Here is a 19,879-nt window from a genome sequence, read left to right on the forward strand (position 1 = left end):
CTGTTGCCTTTCCAGGCTCCTGACCGGATGAAGGATTTGTTTCTCTCTCTCCAGCATCATCAGTCTGCAATCTCTCACATTTTTCCAGAATTTATTACTTCACCTCCTACTGTTCAGAATCTTCATGTAACAGGAAAAGGAAGCCTAACTTTAGAGATGGAAAGACTATACCTAAGAGAAAACCCCAAGTGTGTCATGAGCATCATACACTATAGTGTATTAGTGCCATGGTACAGCGCTTAGGTGGAATGGCCAGGAATGCCCTCTGACTCCCACACTCAAACTATCTCACCAGTTAAGAAAAAGTTTTATGTCAACAGTTACTTTGGTCAACATCATTATCCTGCATTAAAACATACCACAATGACTTTTTGGTACATAAAAGCCTTCAAAATATATTGATCTTGCCTGCCAGAATTTTTACCCCGACAACACTGTGTTGTGAAGTTTAATAGAAGTCTGTGCATTTACTCACCCTTCTGGGTATGTGTAAATACCTTACATACGTAGTTAACTAATTTTTTTCCCCCATATGTTTCTATGCTCTTTCAATGGTGGAATATAATAGTATCTGGAAATGTTTAATATTTTTGAGAAACATTAATTCAGGTAACAATAGTATTGCATCTACTTTGTAATCCCAGCACACAAACCTGTTCTCTCCCCATGCTTTAGTGTTTTAAAAAATTGTTCAAGACAGGAATATTTCATGGTTATCAACAGGCAATATTTATTATTATAACTGTGGACTCCACACATATAGTTGCATAAAATTATAATAGACCAATCAACAAAATCATGTTCATATGCAACTGTAAATAGCACTTTAGCAGAAGTTTAACACGTTGTGCATTAGTTGTCTTAGTAAGGTGACAACATAGATAATTATTTCATGGGAATACAACAGTGCAAACTTTCACTCAGGGCATACACACAAACACATGAAAAGGATTGCCATACATGCCACACGTTTAAAATAAACCTCAAACCAATCCCCCCCACCCCAAAACAAGTTAAATGAGTAAGTACCAGCACTCATAGCAACCACCAGTGTTACCATATTTGAAGTCTTATTTGAAGAAATGCCCCTAGATTGGAGTTTTAAGTGTAATGCAGCTATGTTATGTTTTTGTTTGGCAAGATAGAAAGACTTACAGCACTACAGAAGCACTTAGCCAGTATATTACCAGTGATGTCTGAATTACTACATAAAGTAACTGTGTAGAATACTTGACTATTGAAGGAAACAGTGTTTTTATTTCAAAAGGTGACATACAACCAAAATTCAAGTATTTAGTGTTAGACTATAGGTAATTCTGACTTTCTGTTCCTGTGCACTACATAAAGCAGATGAAGCATTATTTCATTTTTCAATTTTTATTCTTCCCTCTGGCCTAGGGAAAGTATAAAGGGAAGAACCAAACTATAGCTGCAATTCTACATCTACAGCAGTTGGTGACAGGCATATGGGCACAACTGTCCAGATCAAGATGACCTCCAGACTGTCAACATGCAGCCTTAATACTCTCAGTTCACTCCCATCTCAACACCTTCTTCTTCTCGACTGCAAGATCCCTGTTGCCCCCTACTTCTTATTTGCACTCGTTTCATCACCTGTTCCAATCAGTTGCCCAGGCAGATGTTATCTTCTCTCATGCACAAGTGAGCAGCTTAGCTGCACAATGTCATCTTTGGATAATCAGGACATAAATGGGCAGAACAGTTCCTCTCTCATAACAGGTTTTGGAAACGTCTGGAGAGATATTTACACTTCCACCTCAGCATCAGTGAAAAAGTGCTGAAGACCATATAAGCTCAAAAAACACTTGTTTAAAAAAATCAAATTCTGATTAAGTACATTTAAATTCCAAAGAAAAAAATGGCCTCTTGTACTATTTTAATTACTGTCTAGATTAAAACTATTATGAACTACTAATTTTTTTAAAATTATAAACACATTTTCTCCTGTTACCAAGTTAACCTCAAGACAGGAATTAAACAGAAGTTACCATGAGCTTTGGTGAAAGAATCCTATACCTAGAGAGTTAAAAAGAAGAGTTCAGACTGTAACAAAATTAGTAGCAGGCATGACTACAAAAGAAAAAAAAAAGTAATGAGAAATCTAAAATTTGTCTCTCAAAAAAAACATTTATAGCTTTTGGTGCACACACAGAGCACATCTTGTGAACATGGAGAATCAGAATGTGGAGGCTGTTTTACCAACTTTGCAATTTAATTGAGGAACGACAAACAACAGAAGTGTGAAAAACAAGGCCCACATGTATCGAGATTTAGTCCTCCAGTGCCTAAATATTTCTTGTTTTGAAAATGACCAAGTACAGCAGAGACTGTGCCTTCAACAAGGAAAGGAAAAAAACTAAATTTAGGCTAGCCCTCTTCAAAGCATTTCTACAAGCAGTGTAACCACTATATTAATACATGAACAACACTTCTATTTCCCTGGATTTAAGGGCAAATAAACCATCAGAAACGCCCTTGTAAAAGGATGAAAGCATCAGAAAACTATAAAGCAAGCAAGGACTGTGTGCCTGTATATATAAATTTCTATAAACACACACACAAATGGTTGGGTTTTTTTGTTAATTTGTTTGTTTGTTTTCTTCGAATCAAAGCAGAACACAGTGTATTCTTTCAAATGGGTTTTGGAAGGGCAAGTATGAGTAAGATGGATAAAGAAAATGACAAAGGAAAAGAACAGTGAGATTTTATTTCCTTGGCAGGTGGAAGTACAGAGATGTTACTTGCAGCACTTACTGTTCTTACCTTTTAGATCCCAACTCATCACAAATTACAGGATAACTACATCAGTGGTGGAATTTACCACACAACTTACATTTTCAAAATTATTTATTTTTCTTAAGAGTATCCCCACTTTACACAGGCTACGAACCTGAAGGAAACAGATCTGCTTCTGAATGTTGTAATAGTATGTGTTTTGGGCTGTTCAAAGTCAAAGAACTAGTCCTGAGATTTCAGATGTTAAAGCTTTCTCCACAGCCACATGTTCCTTTGATGTTTGGATTATTGAAAACAAATTCACTGGACAGCTTATCTTCTATATAGTCCATTTCAGTTCCTAGAAGTGTCAGCTGTGCCTTCTTCTCAATAAACACTCTAACCCCTTGAAGATAACAGAAAAAAAGAGGAATTACATACAGCAAAACCATCATTCCCTTTGAAATTCTCTTTTGCCAGGTGATTAAAAAAAAGGAACTAAATAAGAAGACTACCAGTATAACTTGGTTTCCCTGGTCTAATTTCATCACTGTTTTCACTCCACCTACAGAAGTTTGGCAACAGTCTAGAACCGTTACTTGTGTGTGGACATGCATGTCTGTATTGTGATGGGGGACAAAAAATAATGATACTGAGGAAAATAAGCTGTAGAACCTGTGAACAAATCTCAGCTTCAGTACACAATTCCCATGCATTACAGACAGTAAACCATTTCATACCCTTCTTAAAGTCTGTGAATCCAATAAGATGACCCAAAACTTTGAAAAAACAAATGTTCTTCTCTCAGAATGATTGGGTTTTGCCCCCACCACCACCAAATGTTTTTCTGCTGCATCAGAAACTCACCATCTTGAACTACTTCTTCATCAGAGTCTCCTTTTGATTTTGTATACTCTAATGTGTAAGAAAGTCCATTGCATCCCCTTGTACGAACACCCACTTTCACACCCACCTAAAAAAAAAAAAGACAACAAAAAGCCACCACCACATGCATGACTTCTCTTTTAAAACCTATTGTGGAACATCAAGTTAAAAAGTAGCTGACATTTATTATTCTTCACTGCCTTAACAGAGAAGTGAATTACCATAATGGATTAAGAGATAACATGTTTTCCCTTTTAGAAATTTGACTGCCAAGGTAAAAGAAAACATCAGATACTTGCTGCTGTGGATCAAGCCTTAAAGGATGTTAAAGTTTTGAAATAACACATTGTTGGCATCCTTGTAGGTACCGGGTCTCATAAAGACAGTCAAATTTCAAAGACAGTATTTTTGTGACTTTAAGTTGAAGTTTACTCAGATGCTAAATCAGGTACTACGTAAAGATTATTGATGGTAACATAATTATAAAGCTGTGAGACCAGACAAGGGCAGCTAATAGATTTTCACAGAACTCTTGTAATGACACCATCAGAAAATTTAATTCAAACCGAAGTTCTGAAAAAACTTTGATTTCGTCACTACCTTTATTGCCAGTTTCACCTAAAAAGCAATCCCTTCAAGTATGTATATTTGCTTACTGTTTTAATTGACCTTAAAAGCTAACCTAGTCAATGTTTGTAACACGGCATTCAACAAGTCTGACAAAAAGAGCATATCTGTAAGGAAAGCGCTGAGAAAAGGTTTTAATGAAATCGAAAACTATCTGCGCACAACAACCTTTCAGAAGTATCTGTATCACCTTCCACACACCAGTGCTTCATAACTGAAGAAGCAAATTTTGTTATCTATCTCTGTAATTAATGTTATGATAAAATTGTATCAAAACATATCACCTGCCATTAAATGGGCTCTCAGACAAACTACATCTGATCCTTTCAGACTAAATACCTTTCTCTACAGGAACTACGACCAGTAATGCGCTGGAAAATGTGAACACCATTCATAGCAAGGGAATGACTGACCATGTAATTTGTAGGCCCAAGGCCTCCTTAGGATGGTTTAAAACATTAGAACAAATAGTCTAATGAGTTGCAGATGTGCAGGAAGCAAAACAAACAATGGGCCTTGTAGGAAAGAGAAATAATTCTTCTTGTAATAGTAATACTTACAGTAAAGAAAATCTAATGCTTTTTTTTACAATGGCTATAAAGGAAGACTCTGTGTGTCTTTTGCTGAAGAAGAAAAGATGACAAGCTCAATTAGTTATTTGGGGAAACACTGATTACATGAAAAATACATTGTTTGGCAGGTTTCCTAAGAATTAGATGTTTTCTAATGCATATGAATATAACTTTATTATTGCATACTTCACAGTGAGAATTTCTAAAAGAACTTAAATTACTTCTTAATATCAACAGCTGAAGATCTCTTTCCCCTCTAGAAGTCACCACTGTGCCGTACTAAAAGGCTTCATTAAAATACAGCTCAAAAATATCTGAAGCTTAAAACTTCTTCAGTTTTTTTAATCTCAACAGTAACTGTACAGTGAAATGTCATTACAGTTGGTTTTTTCCTGCATTTCATTTCATTACTGCATTTCATTTTATAACAAAATGAAGCTTGACAGAGAAACAATCTTATGCATTCCCCTCCAAAAAAAAAGATGTCAGTATCACTAATGAACACCTCAGTGTTTATTTCAAACTTCTAAGTTAGCCAGAAATCGTTTGCAATCATGAGCTGAGCTGTGCTAATACCTTAGCACAATGTACAGACTGACTCTGTCTATCTATACTTACATGCTCAGGTTTATCTTTCAGCAGCTCTTTTATCTTCTGAACAGCAGATGGGGTCTGAAAGACAGAACCATACACATAAATTAGAAATTATTCTGTTTGTTTATTTGCTGTGTTTGCATGTGTTAAAATGTGCAGTGTACTTAATTTCACTGTAAAAAAATTTTATTCCAACTCCATGTACTCAGATTTTCTTTACATTTGTCTTCTATCTGCAAAGTCCCCCTTCAGCATTAGCCACCTATCAGTATTGACTATTCTGTGTTCTACTTGAAACTGATGCCTGTGTGTATCTGAAGATACACACTCTGCTGTAAAACAGATGTCTGTTGAAACTAATCCATATAGAACACAATAACTCTTCACTTGCCTCCTCACCCACCTCAAGAAACACGGTGCTTAAAAGTAGGGGGTTTGGTTGTTAGAATCATAGAATGGTTTGGGTTGGAAGGGACCTTAAAGATCACCTCGATCCAACCCACCTGCTGTGTGCAGGGAACCTTCCACTAGACCAGGCTGCTCAATTGCCCATTCAATGTAGTCTTGAACATTGCCAGGGATAGAGCATTCACAGCTTTGCTGGGCAATCTGTTCTAGTGCCTCAACACCCTCACAAGGAAGAATTTCTTCCATAAATCTAACCTAAATTTCCCTCTTTCAGTCTGAACCCTCTACTCCTTGTCCTATCACTACAGTTCCTGACAAAGAGTCCCTCTCTGGCTTCCCTGCAGGCCCCCTCTGCATAGTGGAAGGTTGCCATGAGGTCTGCATGTAACCTTCTCTTCTCCAGGCAGAACAGCCCCAACTTTCTCGGCCTGTGTTGGTAGGGGAGGTGCTCCGCTCCCGTTATCAACTTCGTGGCCTCCTCTGGACCTGCTCCAACAGTTCCATGTCTGTTTTATGTTGGGGGCACTAGAGCTGAATGCAGTACTTTGGTGGGGTCTCACCAGAGCAGAGTAGAAGGGTAGAATCATCTCTTTCACCCTGCTGGCCACACTGCTTTTGATGAGCCCAGGATATGACTGACTTTTTGGTCTGCAAGTGAACATTGCTGGGTCATGTCCAGCTTCTCATCCACCAGCACCCGCGAAGCTTCTCAATTAGGCTCAGGAAGGCTTATGGCCTACTTCTCTCTTCCCATTATCCTAGAGGGTGACTTTACAGCAGATAAAATTCACTGTTCATGCAGATCTAGTTGTTGCAGAAATTCAATAATACAACACAAGCATTAAAATGTCCATCACATGCCTACAAGTTTCTAAGACACTGAGAAAAGCAAAAGCATTAGTAAGATGAAGTTCTTACACTGAGCCGGCTTAAACATACAAAGCAAACCACAAATAGCCTTGCAGTAGAAAATTTTTTCTAATTACTGCTACCACTCTTTGTTTGTTACAGAACCACTACTGAAAAGGAACTACCTGCTCTGACAAACGACTGAACTGTGTGCGCACACAATCTGCCCCTGCTCCTGGAGGGAACTGACTGTACTTTCCTCTGCACTGACCCCTCTCACGATCAATTAGGCTGGAAAAGACCTCTGAGATCATCGAGTCCAACCCATGACCGAACACCAAGTTTTTAAAGCGTGGCCTGCCCAGTACGGCCGCTAGTACAGAATGCACTTCCTTTATTATTAACAACAGGATATAAATCCTTCGTGGAAACAACCTATTCGTCAGCTTTGGTAGGTAATGCATTTCCTTTTTTAAAAAAATTTAAATAAATGCATAAAATACACTTCCTGGGGTGCCTGTGCAACAAGGCCCCGTGCACGAAGGGCCGCTCTGGTGCTGCCCTGGGACTCTGCGGTTCCCCAGCCGGCGCGGGGGACCTTCTGTCAGCGGGATTAGCGAGGAGAAGCAGCCTCTGAACTCGAAGGGGGAAGGACAGCCCCCCCCGGCCGCTCGCAGCGCTCTCCTCCGAGCATCGCCCGCCGCAGCCGCCCCGCGGGGGCTTCGGCCCCGCCGATCCCGGCCCGGCGCTGCCCGCCCAAGCAGCCCGGCCCCGTCCTCGTCCCCACTCGCTGTCGCCAGGGGCGGCCGCGCTCCCCGGGCCGGGGGCGGGAGGCCGTGGCGCAGCTCCCGCACCCGTGAGGAGCCTCGGCCCCGGGTCCGCCCCGCTGCCCACCGGCGGCACTAACCAGGGTGAGAGCGGCGCGGGTCGCCTGGATCCTGCGCTTGCTGACGGCGCGCACCGTGGCGCGCACCACGGACGAGGCCATGGCCCACCGCCCTCGGCCATGAGCAGGGCCGCCCGCCCGCACTGACGCCACCACGCACGGCACCGCCCCGCCGGGCCCGGCTCTGACGAGCGGCGGCTCCGCCCCCGGCCCCGGGCGGGGCCCCGCAGGCGGCGGAGCTGCGAGCTGCGATAAAAGGGCCGGGCGGCTCGGACGCGTTGCTGTTCAGGGTGCGCCTGCGGAGGAGGCCGCGAGAACAGCTGTCCGGCTGTCACGTGGAAAGGGAAGGTTTTCCTCGAATCCTTTAATGTTTGATTAGTCTGTCGGCGCCCCTGAAGGACTCACGTTAACTGATTATGGAATAACAATCTTTATTGATACAGAACGTTAAGGGGTTGGAATTGACCTTAAAGATAATCCAGCCCTGGTATCCTGCCATGGGCAAGGACACCATCCGCTAGACCAGGTTGCTGAAGGCCCTATCCAGCCTGGCTTTGAACATTGCCAGGGTTGAAACATCTGCAACCTGCTTGGGCAGCCTGTCCCAGCGTTTCACCAACTTCACAGTAAAGAATTTCTTCCTAATATCTAACCTAAATTTCCCCCCTTGTTCTATCACCACAGTTCCTGACAGAGTCCCTCTCTGGCTTCCCTGTAAACCTCCTTTAGATACTGGAAGGTCACTCAGTTCTCCACACAACCTTCTCTTCTCCAGGCCAAACAGCCTCGACTTTCTCAGCCTATCTTGGAAGGGGAGATGCTCTAGTACTCTTACTAACTTCGTTGCCCTTTTCTGGACTTGCTCCAACAATTCCATGCTCTTAAGTTGGGGACACCAGAACTGTACACAGCACTCCGGATGAGGTCTCACCAGAGAAGAGCAGAGAGGCAGGATTATCTCCCTCAGCCTGCTGGCTATGCTGCTTTTGATGCAGCCCAGGATTCTAACAGGGCAAGTTTCAGTGGTTGCTGGTGATAATATCTGACTGCAAAAACGTATTCAAAGCAATATAGTAATTCAAAGCAACCTATTAACGAGCTCTGATCCCAAAGAAAAGCTAGCTGAAGATAGTAATTCAGTGTGCATAGAACACTGTTCTTACCTGATAGGCATCCCCATGGGGGAAAGGATGGGTTCAGCCTGTTGACTGACCCCAAAAATTATGATGGAGTCTTCCCTAATTTCCCCCTATTCTTAACTCACTTTTGTATTATTTCCTTATGTTTAGGTAGAGCTTGAGTGACTCCAATCATACATCTTACTCAGTGAGCAGTGGTCATACCCTGGGGGTGGATATCTCAGTTAGTACCTGAGATAACCTTGGGATGGGAAATGCATCAGTCCAAGGAGAATGATTTCACCATTGGTTGCTGATTCAACAGTGGGATGTCTTCCTTTATCTCTCTTGGTTTTCAGCTGCTGTGCAGCTTATCAGCTAGAAAGTACCACCAAATTCCCTCCTGTGCAAGGGAGCATGGCTTACAGTGTCTCCATTCTGCTCCACACACCATTTAGTCCTGATACTAGAGTTTTGAAGTGTAACAGGACTAGTACAAGAGAATGTACCATGGAAAATTACCTATAGCTGAGCCAAGCAATTTAAAGAAACTAGCCAAGCAAAGAAAATAAACAATGAAGAATGGGACCAAAACAGCCAGGTGGGCAACACCCATTTACTCTGTAACCAGGTGTATTGTCTTCAAGATGTTCATAAGGCAGTCACTTAGAACTTTGGGGGCTCCAGACAGAAATGACCACCAGAGACCCCTGGTGAAGCCACTCAGAGATCTTATAAGGATATATGCTAGTAAGTGTTGGGAAATGTCATTAATATGTAACAGGAATGCAGAGAACAAAAATTAATAATCATGTAATGCTGACATATCAGCTGTAGCAAAGATACCTCTGTGTGCACTTTGGGTTAAGGCAGTTTATTTAAAGCAAAAAGCAAACTGTAAGCTTACGTGCGCAAAAGTGAAGCGAAGCAAAAGATAGCAGGGTTTTTTCTCTACTTCCCATGAGCAGCGATGGTCGGCCACTCCCGAGCAGCAGGGCTTCAGGACGCGTGACGGTTCCTCAGCAGGCAGCCATTGGAGACAATGAATGCCTGCCTTCCTGCTCCATGCTTTAACTTTTCTATCTGAGCTGACATCATATGGTATGGAATACCCCTTTTTGTTAGTTGGCCTACTTGGGTCCCTTCTCAGGATCTTGCCCTCGACTGAGGAAGGAATGTTACAGTGCTGATGCTGTGCTCAGCAGTAGCCAAAACAGTGGTGTGTTATTGACACCCTTCTAGCTACCAATGCAAAGCACAGCACTGTGAGGGCTACTGAGGGGAAATGAACTCCAGCTCAGCCAAACCCAGTATAATCACTCACAGTCTTTATGCAGGCATAAAGGGACAGAGTATGCAAGTGGCTCAAAAGAGGTCTTCTAAAACTATTTGTTTATTAGTATTTATTACTACATTTTATTAGTATGAATTAGTTGTAAACTATTATTTTATTACTGTTACTTTTAATATAATTCCTTTTCTAGAAACTTTTTACTAATGCAGTGTGTTATGTGCAAAGTTGCTCCCTTGAGAACATAACCCTCAAAGGCAAACAGGGTATCTTCTATGTCAATAATTGTTATGAAGAACTTACAGGTCTCCAATTTTAATTTTCAATCAATCTCCTATACTTTACAACTTAATCCAGCAGATATATATGCTATGCCTCCTCAACTGCATTTCTTCTATGTCAGACATCCTGTAAATTATGACTGTGGTATTTAAAAACTTTTTAAACAAACAAAGGATTGCTTAATAGTTTAATGTATGTAATATATATCCCAAGTTTGGGCATTTCACTTCAGGGCTATGAGATTAGCAACTATATAGAATTAGTAGTTGCATAAGGAAACAGCATCTTCAAATGAGAAGACTCATGGATCTGCAGAATGAGTTTTTATTCAGATGCAAGTTTAGAAATTTCACTGTTGAAAATGTCACCACTGAACTACAAAGTATCACAAAGAGAAAAGGGTGAGTATACATAAATCTGATTATGTTTTTCTTTTAAAAATAATTTCTGTCTTTGAGATTAAGCCATAGTACCCTAGAGGTTTACACAATTCATTCTCATCAGCAAAACTGGAACTCTGAACAAAGGGTTAAATAAAGCACACAGAATTCATGTCAGCGTTTTTTTATATATATATATGAGTGAAAAACTACAATAATTAATTTCTTTTTGAGGGAAGAACTGACTTTATTTCAGATGATGAAATATGCTATAGAAGACAAAATTGGAATTATTTTCTCTTTGTTGCTGGCTAATATTTTGCTTGAAAATATGTTTAGAAAAGTACACAGAACAAATTCTTTGTGAAAGTAGCACATCTAGAAGTTCACAGATAGCTGACTTCAGATGGATGAAAACCAAAGCACGAGTTAGGATCCCAGTTCCTTAAGACCACTTTGGCAATTCTAGTTTTCAACTTTAATAAGAATAGATGGACAAGGAAAAAAAAATTGAACATGATATTTCTAAAACAAGATAATTCTAATAACTCATCATTAATTCTACATTTATGTCAGGAACATTGAAAACTACAACCTAAGAAAAATTACAAGATCTTAAATCTGATTTTTTTTTTAATTTATTTCAGATTCATAAATTAACAGTGGTTTCCATTTTAACATGTAATTTATTCTTTCCTGAACAAGACAAAATGGTACATTACCAGCTCTGGAAGGACTTCAAGTAAAGCTCAAGTTCATACTACTAATGAATGTAAATTCTTGACTGGTACAAGGATTCTCTTCACATTCTATGAAAACGGACATGTGTTTTTCCCCATTTGCCAAATATAATAACTCTATTCCTTAAAATACTTCTATTCCTTTTGTCTGTATCCCCAAGGCCTTGAAAAAGATTCTTAGCAGCAACAAAACAGGACAGACCTGTTTCTTAGTCTTTTTTTCTGCTTGAACACAAGCACAGCAGCAAATGAACTCCCATGAAGTCACAGAACAGAAAAAACCTCACAAAATCTCAACGGCGCTCCTTGGCCAGGGATTGTTTTACGTATGTTTACTAGTGTCTATGTTTTCAGTTCTCTACAGAAATTAAAGATAATGTACCAATCTACAAACATTTCAAACACTTACACAAGGATTCAGTAAACAATTAACATTAATAAATATAATTTGCTCCTTCAAAAAAATTAATTTTTGAAGAAAATATAATTTATTTGGCTTGCACACAATTTTAGTGCAGTTTAAGATGGTCAGGTGGAACAACAAAACCTCGAAACAGTTCATTTTAGTACTGCCCTTTTCTAGATGATTTACCTAGTAAACAAATACAAAACATCACGGCTTTCTATGAAAACGTTTAAAGAATCTATTTAAGAGCAGGGTTCCATATTAGAATCCACAGTTGCTTGTACTAGCAATCTAAAATAAAACTTAAGTCGAATGTTGTCTGTGCTGCTGTCCTGTGAATCCAGATGCTTTAGCCAAGGACATTTCTTTTAAATGAATGATGGGCTTGTACTGCAATTTACCAGTGCTTAATAATCCTCATGATTCTTGTTGGGTCTTCTTCTGTGAGGCTTTTCCCTGAGTCATGTATTTATTGGAAAGGCTGCCTAAGATTGGGAGGAAGAAAGCATCACACTTTAAAGGTATTGGTTTTTTTCTTTCTTTGTTTTTTTTTTTAAAAAAGACAAGGCATAAACCAACTGAAAGAATCAGAAAGGAGATAATTACTGTTAAGTCAAACTATAATGAAAGGATACACAGATCAATTTTAGATCATTACCTGCTGAAGGACAGTAAGAAATATTAAAATACAAAATTGAAAATCAGCATTTTTTTCAACTAAACACCTAGTGACAGATCACTTTGTGTTAAAAATCCCCAAACATAGATTTGAAAAAGCCTTGCGGTGAAGACAAAATCCACTGTGTCTTCCCAACAAAACTGATAATTTGAGATAGTTAATTGCAGTAAAGTCTTTACAATTTTTGGAAAACTAATTAGGTCTCCCTTCAGCTGCCTCAGTAGAGATTTGTATATTATAAACCCAAGCTGCTAAAAGGTTTGCAGAGTTGTACTAGAAACTCAAAATAACTGAAAAAAACCCAGTTGTTTTTAAAATCTTCATTGTACCTGTTAATAAGTATGTGAAATTACTGTAAGGAAGCTACATTTGTAATCATGCATCTGAAGCAAAACATCTCTGATCCAGAAAGAATACATAAAGGCCTTTATAATATAATCTCACTACTACTTTTAGATGTAATTCTAACTTGTTTGCATTTTGGCAGCTCAGACCAAGGATGTAGTTTGATTGTCTCTCCTAAGTTATTTTATCATGTATAATTCTAGACAATTACTCTGAGGAAGATGCCCAAGAAAGCACTCCATGTTTTGTCCCTGAACAACCAAAGAACCCCATCTGTGCCAAAACAGGAAAGAGATATTCATAAAAACCCACCATATCCTTCACAATAAAATAAGTGCACAGAATTTTTATGCCCAAGTTTTGCTTCCAAAACAAAACTTAAAAATTGTACATGTTTCCAGATGAAAAAAAAAAAAAGGGTGTCTTCAATCTATTCAGACTGCCACTATGTTCAGCAAAACAGGCAGAGTTTCCATATGGAGTGATGGAGAATCATATAATTATAGAATAGTTTGAGTTGGAAGGGACCTCTAAAGGTCATCTAGTCCAACCGCCCTACCATGAGCAGGGACATCTTTAACTAGATCAGGTTGCTCAGAGCCACACCCAACCTGACTTTGAATGTTCCCCAGGATTCCGCATCCATCACCTCTCTGGGCAACCTGTGCCAGTGTTTTACCACCCTCATTGTGAAGAACTTCTTCCTTTAATCTCATCTTAAAGTTGACTCTCAGTTTTAAACCGTTACCCCATGTCCTATCGCAACAGTCCCTGCTGAGAAGTTTGTCCCCACCTTTCTTACAGGCCCCTTTCTATAACTTAAAGGCCAAAATAAAGTTTTCCTGGAGCCTTCTCTTCTCCAGGCTGAACAACCCCAACCTACTCAGCCTGTCCATAGGAAAGGTGCTCCATCCCTCTAATCATTGTTGTGTCTCTCTTCCGGACTCGCTTCAACAGGTTGATATCCTTCCTGTGCTGGGGACCCCAGAGCTGGATGCAGTGCTCCAGGTGAGTTCTCACCAGAGCAGAGCAGTGCCCTCAACCTGCTGGCAACACTGCTTTTACACAGTTTCTAAATTGAAATGAAGAGATACAAACCTGACTGGGGACTCAAAAACACTTTTCCTTTTTGTTTCTTTTTTTCTTCATGTATAAGCACTCCCTATAAAAAACATACAGACATCAACAAAATTGAAATATGTCATTCTACAACATAAAAGGTTTTCCCTGAAAGTCATTCTTAATTACTTTATATGGACTTTAAACCATATAAAAAATAAAAGATCAAACAAAAGGGACACTTGGTGTTTACCTGATTTAATCTACCAGCATGTTTGACAGTACTGGGCAAAGAAGGGGATCCACACGACACTTCTGGTTTTGAGCCACCTGAAAAAGTCATAACAATGAGCTGCTAACTTGAAACTAGTTTCCATTTTGGATATCATAAGAGAATATCAAAATATTTGCAATCTAGAATCACAGAAAATAGAAGGTAAGACAGTGTAAATTTCCTCAATTTTATAACATGGAAAACTGACACAAGTGACATGCATCTAAGTTAGGAACCCACCCAGAACCAGGGAACTTAGAATGAATGAAGATATGGTGATAAGTGAATTGTCCGTAGTCTTACAAAATGTAGCAGATCAAAGAGCAAAGTCTGACCTCTCAGGTTCATTTGTTCATAGTACTTTATTCAACTAGAGAGAACACTTCAGGCACTAAGCAAGCAATGTAAGACAAAGCCCAACCTATAGCAATTCCTTTCAAATTCAAATATAGAAATTCCCAAAATTCAGGTAACAGACAAAAACGCCTACTCCAGAATTTATTATTTTAGACATATATACTGTACAGCCTAAGCACAGTTCCCCTATGATGAATGCTAAAACCCATTAACTACAAGTCAGGCATATTCCCCTCCACCTTAGCAAACTCAGTATCATGGCAAACAGAATGGCAGAAAGAAAAGCTGAATGAGACAAGGTCAAAGATAAACAAACTCAAAAGTTAAATTTAGACTTGACATACACCTTCAAAAGGTCAGAGGCTGAATGAAGCATGGCTTCAATTTTTAAACATCTTTTCTGTCCATCCAATATTTCTAGTGGTCTATCAAACTAGGAATCCTTCTAAATACCTTCACAGTTCTGAATATATTTGTACCACTTTTCTCCCTCTTCCAGTATTTTAACAGTCTTATGCCCTCTTTCACTAAATACATCTGATTATGAAGAGTCTCCTGACCTAAGCCAGACAGAATATTTTTGCTAGTAGAGAAAAGCTGATTTGAAAAATGTTTATACACAAGATTCCTATCTGTTCCTTTAAGAGGTCAAGTCATGAGTAATCTGTAATTCCAGCCTGAATTTAAATGCACTTAGGTTTACCTACAGGGAACTGTGACACAGTGTTCCTTTGGAACCTAACCACAAGTACTATCTATTGTCTTAAGCCTCGGTTTTATCTAAGAAAGATATTCCTTCACAACACAGATGATCCAAATTATTTAAAGGATGACTTAGATACTGCTAAGCAGAAGTATTTCATTTTTTCATTCAGGTCTGTCAGTCAGGATCTGTAAGATGGACTGCTGTATCCCTCCAACTGCTGAATTGGCAGAAATATTCTTTATTTTATTTAATTCACAGTATTCTATCTGAGCAATCTGTATACTTTCATACTGACTTCAGGTTCATATGGAATAATTCTGGTTTAGGTGATGTGAAGAGCTATATAATGCTAGCTTTTGTTGCAATTATGATGTACTGGAATAGAAGCTGTAATCTGAAATGTTAGCAAGCTCATATATTGTGACAACACCGGAAGCAATTTCAACATAACTGATACTCATACCCTTTTCATTACAAATATCTGCTAAGGGAAACCATACCAGATCCCTTGGGATACAGCAAATTTCTGAATGAAAGGTGAAGATGAGGGGAAAAGAGGTTAAATGTGACTGCATTTAAATAAAAAAAGATAGCATTTACATGATGCCTTTCAAGGTAAAAACCTTACCTGTTAGTCAATCCTCAAAAAATTACCAAAAACCTATAAGCGCTGTTTAAACTACTCAGCCTGATCTGTTTCATACCTGCAACTCCTTTATAGTGTGGGCATTCCTTTTTAATATGACCTTCTCTTCCACAGATAAAACAACGTTTTTCTCTTAAGTCTCTGTCTTCCAGGCGCTTCCATTTCTCTGCTGATTGCCTGGGAGTTTTCTCTCTTCCAGTTTCCACTATTACCCTTGCTAGTTTCCTCTTCTGAGGCGTACATACATGCAACTTCCCCTCCTTGATTGAGCTCTCCTTTTCTGTTGATTTATTATGCATTTCTTTGTCCTCTTTGCTTCTTTTCTCCTTGACTTCAGCATACCTCTGTGTACCTTCATAATCACGACGCCGTCTTAGTCTGCAGAAGCAGAGAAATGCTTCAGAGTTCACAGGCCTTACATTCATACACAGAGTCAAAAAAACCAGAATGAAAAACCACGTGCTGTCCACAGACAACAGTAGTTTTTCAGTGGGTTAAATAAAGTGAATTCATGTACCTTTCCCTTTGACTCTCTTACCAAACAGTGCTACACTGATGTAACATATATTTAAAAACTTAACTTTACAATTAGATGACAATACAGTCCTAAATTCTAATAGTTATAACTTGAAAAGTATAAACATGACTGAAAATCTGGGCGCTCAAGTTGCAGACAGTGGAAGAAAAGACACACGAAGCAAAATGCCAGCAAAGTGTAAAAAACCAGGGCTGTTGTTCTATTTTTTTTCCTATTTGTACAATTTGATCAAAACTCAGTTCCTTATTTCTGAACCTGTGCATATTCACTCTAAAAATCTCTCCTATTGGGAGAAGCTTCTAACATTCTATGTAGCTTAAAGATCTAGCAGTGGGGAAACAGCTACCACTGCCAGACTTGTTTCATCTAACATCTTTCTTTATACATGACCTAGAGAAGGAGACATCACTGAAACCTCCAAGTCTGAAGATGTTACTAGGCTCCTCTGGTCATGAGATGCAGTGCTAATTGCAAGCAACTTGAAAATACTTCACAAAACTGAATAAACGGGCAAAAGAATGGCATGAGCTTCAAGGTGAGCTTCTTTTTTTAAAAAAAAAAGCAAAAAGGAAGACCTGGGGCTGTTTAGTCTCACCTCTGCCTTGTAAGATCATGGAGCAGATCCTCCTAGAACCTATTGCTAAGGCATGTGGAAAACAGAGAGGCAAATGGTGACAACCAACACACCTTCACTAAGGGCAAATTATGCCTGACAAATTTGGTAGCTTTCTATAAGAGGGCTACAGAGTTGGTGGGTAAGGGAAGAGTGACTGATATCATCTACCTGGACTTGTCCAAAGCATTTAGCACTGTCCCACACAACATCCATGGAAAGACATGGACTTGACAGATGGACCACTCACTGGATAAGGAACTGGCTGGATAGCTGCACTCCAAGCATTGTGGTCAATAGCCTGGTGTCCCTGTGAAGACCAGCTATGGGTGGTGTTCCTAAAGGTCTGTATTTGGACCAGTATTATTTAACATCCTTATTAGGGACATAGCAAGTTAATGGATGACTAAAAAGAGATTGGCTTCAAACAGATACAGGAAAGTATTACTTTACACATCGGTCAGAACTCTTATGGAACTGGTTGCCACAAAAGACTGTTAAGGAAACCAGGACAATCAGGTTCAGGAAAAAAACCCAAACAAACAACTAAAAGGACGAAATCATAAAACAAATCCAGTCCACAAATGAGCATTACCAGACCAGGGCATGTATATGCTCTAACATCTCTTATACAGCAACTGCAGATGCTGAGGGAATAAGTAAGAAGAGACTACAGAAAACAGACAACTAGTTTGCACTCCATGGACAGCACCCCTATTGCAATGAATGGACAGAGGACTCAAATGTATCAGTGGTTTTACCCGCTAAGGCATTTCTGTTCTTAGATGCATAATCCCACTTACTTTCCCTCTAATGTTTTGTTGAATATAGCTGAGTATGTGCAACGAACTGGTGTTTCACTTTAGAATGCAAGATTAAAAATCCATGTGAGATAGTAGTTTAGACATTTCGCACCACCTTCAGCACTCTTTAATTTCAAACTATCATCAGCTACTGTACTTGCATTTGCTGAAGTTGAGTAAATGTCCAAATTAATAGTCTCAACAATATAATTTCACAATTCTCTAATGTGGAGTAGAGCAGCTACTTCATTCAACCCAATGTATTTTTTTATTTAGGTGATTTTTAGTTACAGCTTTTAACATAGATAGACTTTAAACAATGGTTAGATTTTGCCATCCATCTTACAAGTGAGCATAAAGGCTTTTTCAAGATTTCATTCTTTTTAAGTTTTATTTGTCAGTTTTCACTATTTTATAGACATGAAGTCTTTAAAGAGATTTGTCTGAACTAGAAAACAAAATGAAACAATCAGTTTCAAGTTTAGACATTTCATAACAGGAAGAGCAACAAAAGCCATATAGCCAATTTATTTGTTGCAAAAAGAAAATTGTTGAATATTTGACATGTGGTTGTTCAGGGTCAGGAAACATTCTCTTGGATGTAAAACAGAACATTATTCTCATATGTGTGTGCTTACAAAAAATAATGCATTCTTGTCTTGCTTTTTGACATGAATTACAGGATTCTGTGAACATGATAAAATTGTGTCTTGCTGGGAACGCAGAGTTCTGGTAGTAGATGCTATTGAATAAAAAAAGTATAAAATGCATCCATGAATGCTTTTCACAGAACACAGTTATTGAGCTCTGCTTTTCTCTTTGACTACTCCTTTCCTATATAATGAAGTGCAGAGTCAGCATTGCTACCTTAAGCTAAACAGTTTTGCAGCAATACCATCCACCACTGCCAAAATTGGTACTGATACATCTTAATTTCGACAGTGAAGGAAATAATCTGCAGCATGTACAAGTTTTGCTTTACATTACTATTCTAATCTTTCTTTCTAATCAAATAAACCTAAGGGAAAAAAGTTACACACAGACACCAATACTATACTCACTTTCGTCTCATGGGACAATCTTTCATGAAATGGCCAATTTTACCACAAGTTCTGCAGCATCTATCATTTGGTGCCAGTTCTCCTTCTGTTAGTACCTCAGGATCAAAAAAATACTCCTGTAGAAGAAATCATGCATTTAAAATGAAAATCCATACACTTGGGAATAAAGACAGATATGTAGACTGTTAAAACAACAGTAAGAGTTACAGAAAAGAATAAACTTGGTGTCTGCAGCTGAACCCTGAAAGACTTGTTAACTGGCCACTGACCTCTCTTTGACAGGCAGCCTACCAACCAGGTCTGCTTGCTCTTTTATAAAATTGCAGTTTTAAGAAATGGTGGGTTTGATCTGGATTAAAATACGTAAGTCTGTACAATGAAACTGTGACTTGACTAGCATTCTGCTTACCAACATATTTTACATGCAAATAACATTAGAACAGTACTCATCAATAACTCACATAAAGTTTTTTAGAGTACTGTGGAAATGTAAGAGAAATAGTTTAAAGTAACCATACTCCTGCTAACAGTAAGTTACATGCCAAAAAGCACACACATACTCCTCTTAGAAGAACTTACCATTTTTGATGGGTATTCTTTAGGAAATATTTTTATAGGGGTACCAAACACCCTTCTGCCATTGATAAAAGCCTTCATTATAAAATTTGTCACTGGGGAAGAAAAAAAAAACAAACTGAAATACTCATCTAAATATCAAACCAGAAAGTAAAATGACATCTAAGACGAGATTTTCACTTTGTAACCGAAATTGTTAGAAGACTTACTTTTTCTTGACAATCCAGCTCCAAGATTGTGGTTCAAATCAAAGGGATCTGTAGAAAAAACATGACAGGCATTACTAAGTCCAGGGCAAGATTGGTAAGGCATATATACATATGAACAACCCAAGGCAACTATTCCAGATGCAGAATTAAGACAGTGAAATCGATCTGTTCACAAATCTACTAGGAATAAATTAAGTCCATGGACAAAGGATCACAGCTGTCCAGCTGTGAACCAACTG

General features: G+C 39.0%; 2 protein-coding genes and 1 long non-coding RNA gene across 6 annotated transcripts in view; 1 reads left to right on the forward strand and 2 right to left on the reverse strand.

Moving 5' to 3' along the window:
• Nucleotides 1–705: 705 nt before the first annotated feature.
• Nucleotides 706–7,786, reverse strand: ISCA1 (iron-sulfur cluster assembly 1). 2 transcript variants are annotated; one of them, XM_064643099.1, is made up of 4 exons: nucleotides 7,579–7,786; nucleotides 5,439–5,492; nucleotides 3,604–3,709; nucleotides 706–3,142 (listed from the first exon to the last, which is right to left on the reverse strand). In XM_064643099.1, exons 1-4 carry the CDS (start codon nucleotides 7,657–7,659, stop codon nucleotides 2,994–2,996), a joined length of 390 nt encoding a protein of 129 aa, XP_064499169.1. In that variant the 5' UTR covers nucleotides 7,660–7,786; the 3' UTR covers nucleotides 706–2,993. The 2 variants fall into 2 exon arrangements, with proteins under 2 accessions (XP_064499169.1, XP_064499168.1); XM_064643098.1 differs by lacking the exon at nucleotides 7,579–7,786 and adding an exon at nucleotides 6,383–6,541.
• LOC135407755 (uncharacterized) lies at nucleotides 6,839–18,949 on the forward strand. The gene is made up of 2 exons (XR_010427008.1): nucleotides 6,839–7,122; nucleotides 8,242–18,949. It is a non-coding gene; the product is annotated as an uncharacterized LOC135407755 (long non-coding RNA).
• Nucleotides 11,234–19,879, reverse strand: part of TUT7 (terminal uridylyl transferase 7) — a 45,526-nt gene continuing 36,880 nt past the window's right edge. For all 3 annotated transcript variants that reach the window (XM_064643080.1, XM_064643081.1, XM_064643083.1), the window contains exons 23-29: nucleotides 19,641–19,688; nucleotides 19,435–19,526; nucleotides 18,856–18,971; nucleotides 15,899–16,218; nucleotides 14,111–14,187; nucleotides 13,897–13,960; nucleotides 11,234–12,259 (exon numbers count right to left, since the gene is read on the reverse strand). In XM_064643080.1, coding sequence (XP_064499150.1) covers nucleotides 12,192–12,259; nucleotides 13,897–13,960; nucleotides 14,111–14,187; nucleotides 15,899–16,218; nucleotides 18,856–18,971; nucleotides 19,435–19,526; nucleotides 19,641–19,688 — 785 coding nt within the window. In that variant the 3' untranslated portion in view covers nucleotides 11,234–12,191. The remainder of the gene's footprint in view (nucleotides 12,260–13,896; nucleotides 13,961–14,110; nucleotides 14,188–15,898; nucleotides 16,219–18,855; nucleotides 18,972–19,434; nucleotides 19,527–19,640; nucleotides 19,689–19,879) is intronic.

This window comes from Pseudopipra pipra, chromosome Z (genome assembly GCF_036250125.1).
Source record: "Pseudopipra pipra isolate bDixPip1 chromosome Z, bDixPip1.hap1, whole genome shotgun sequence".
Lineage (NCBI taxonomy): Eukaryota > Metazoa > Chordata > Aves > Passeriformes > Pipridae > Pseudopipra > Pseudopipra pipra.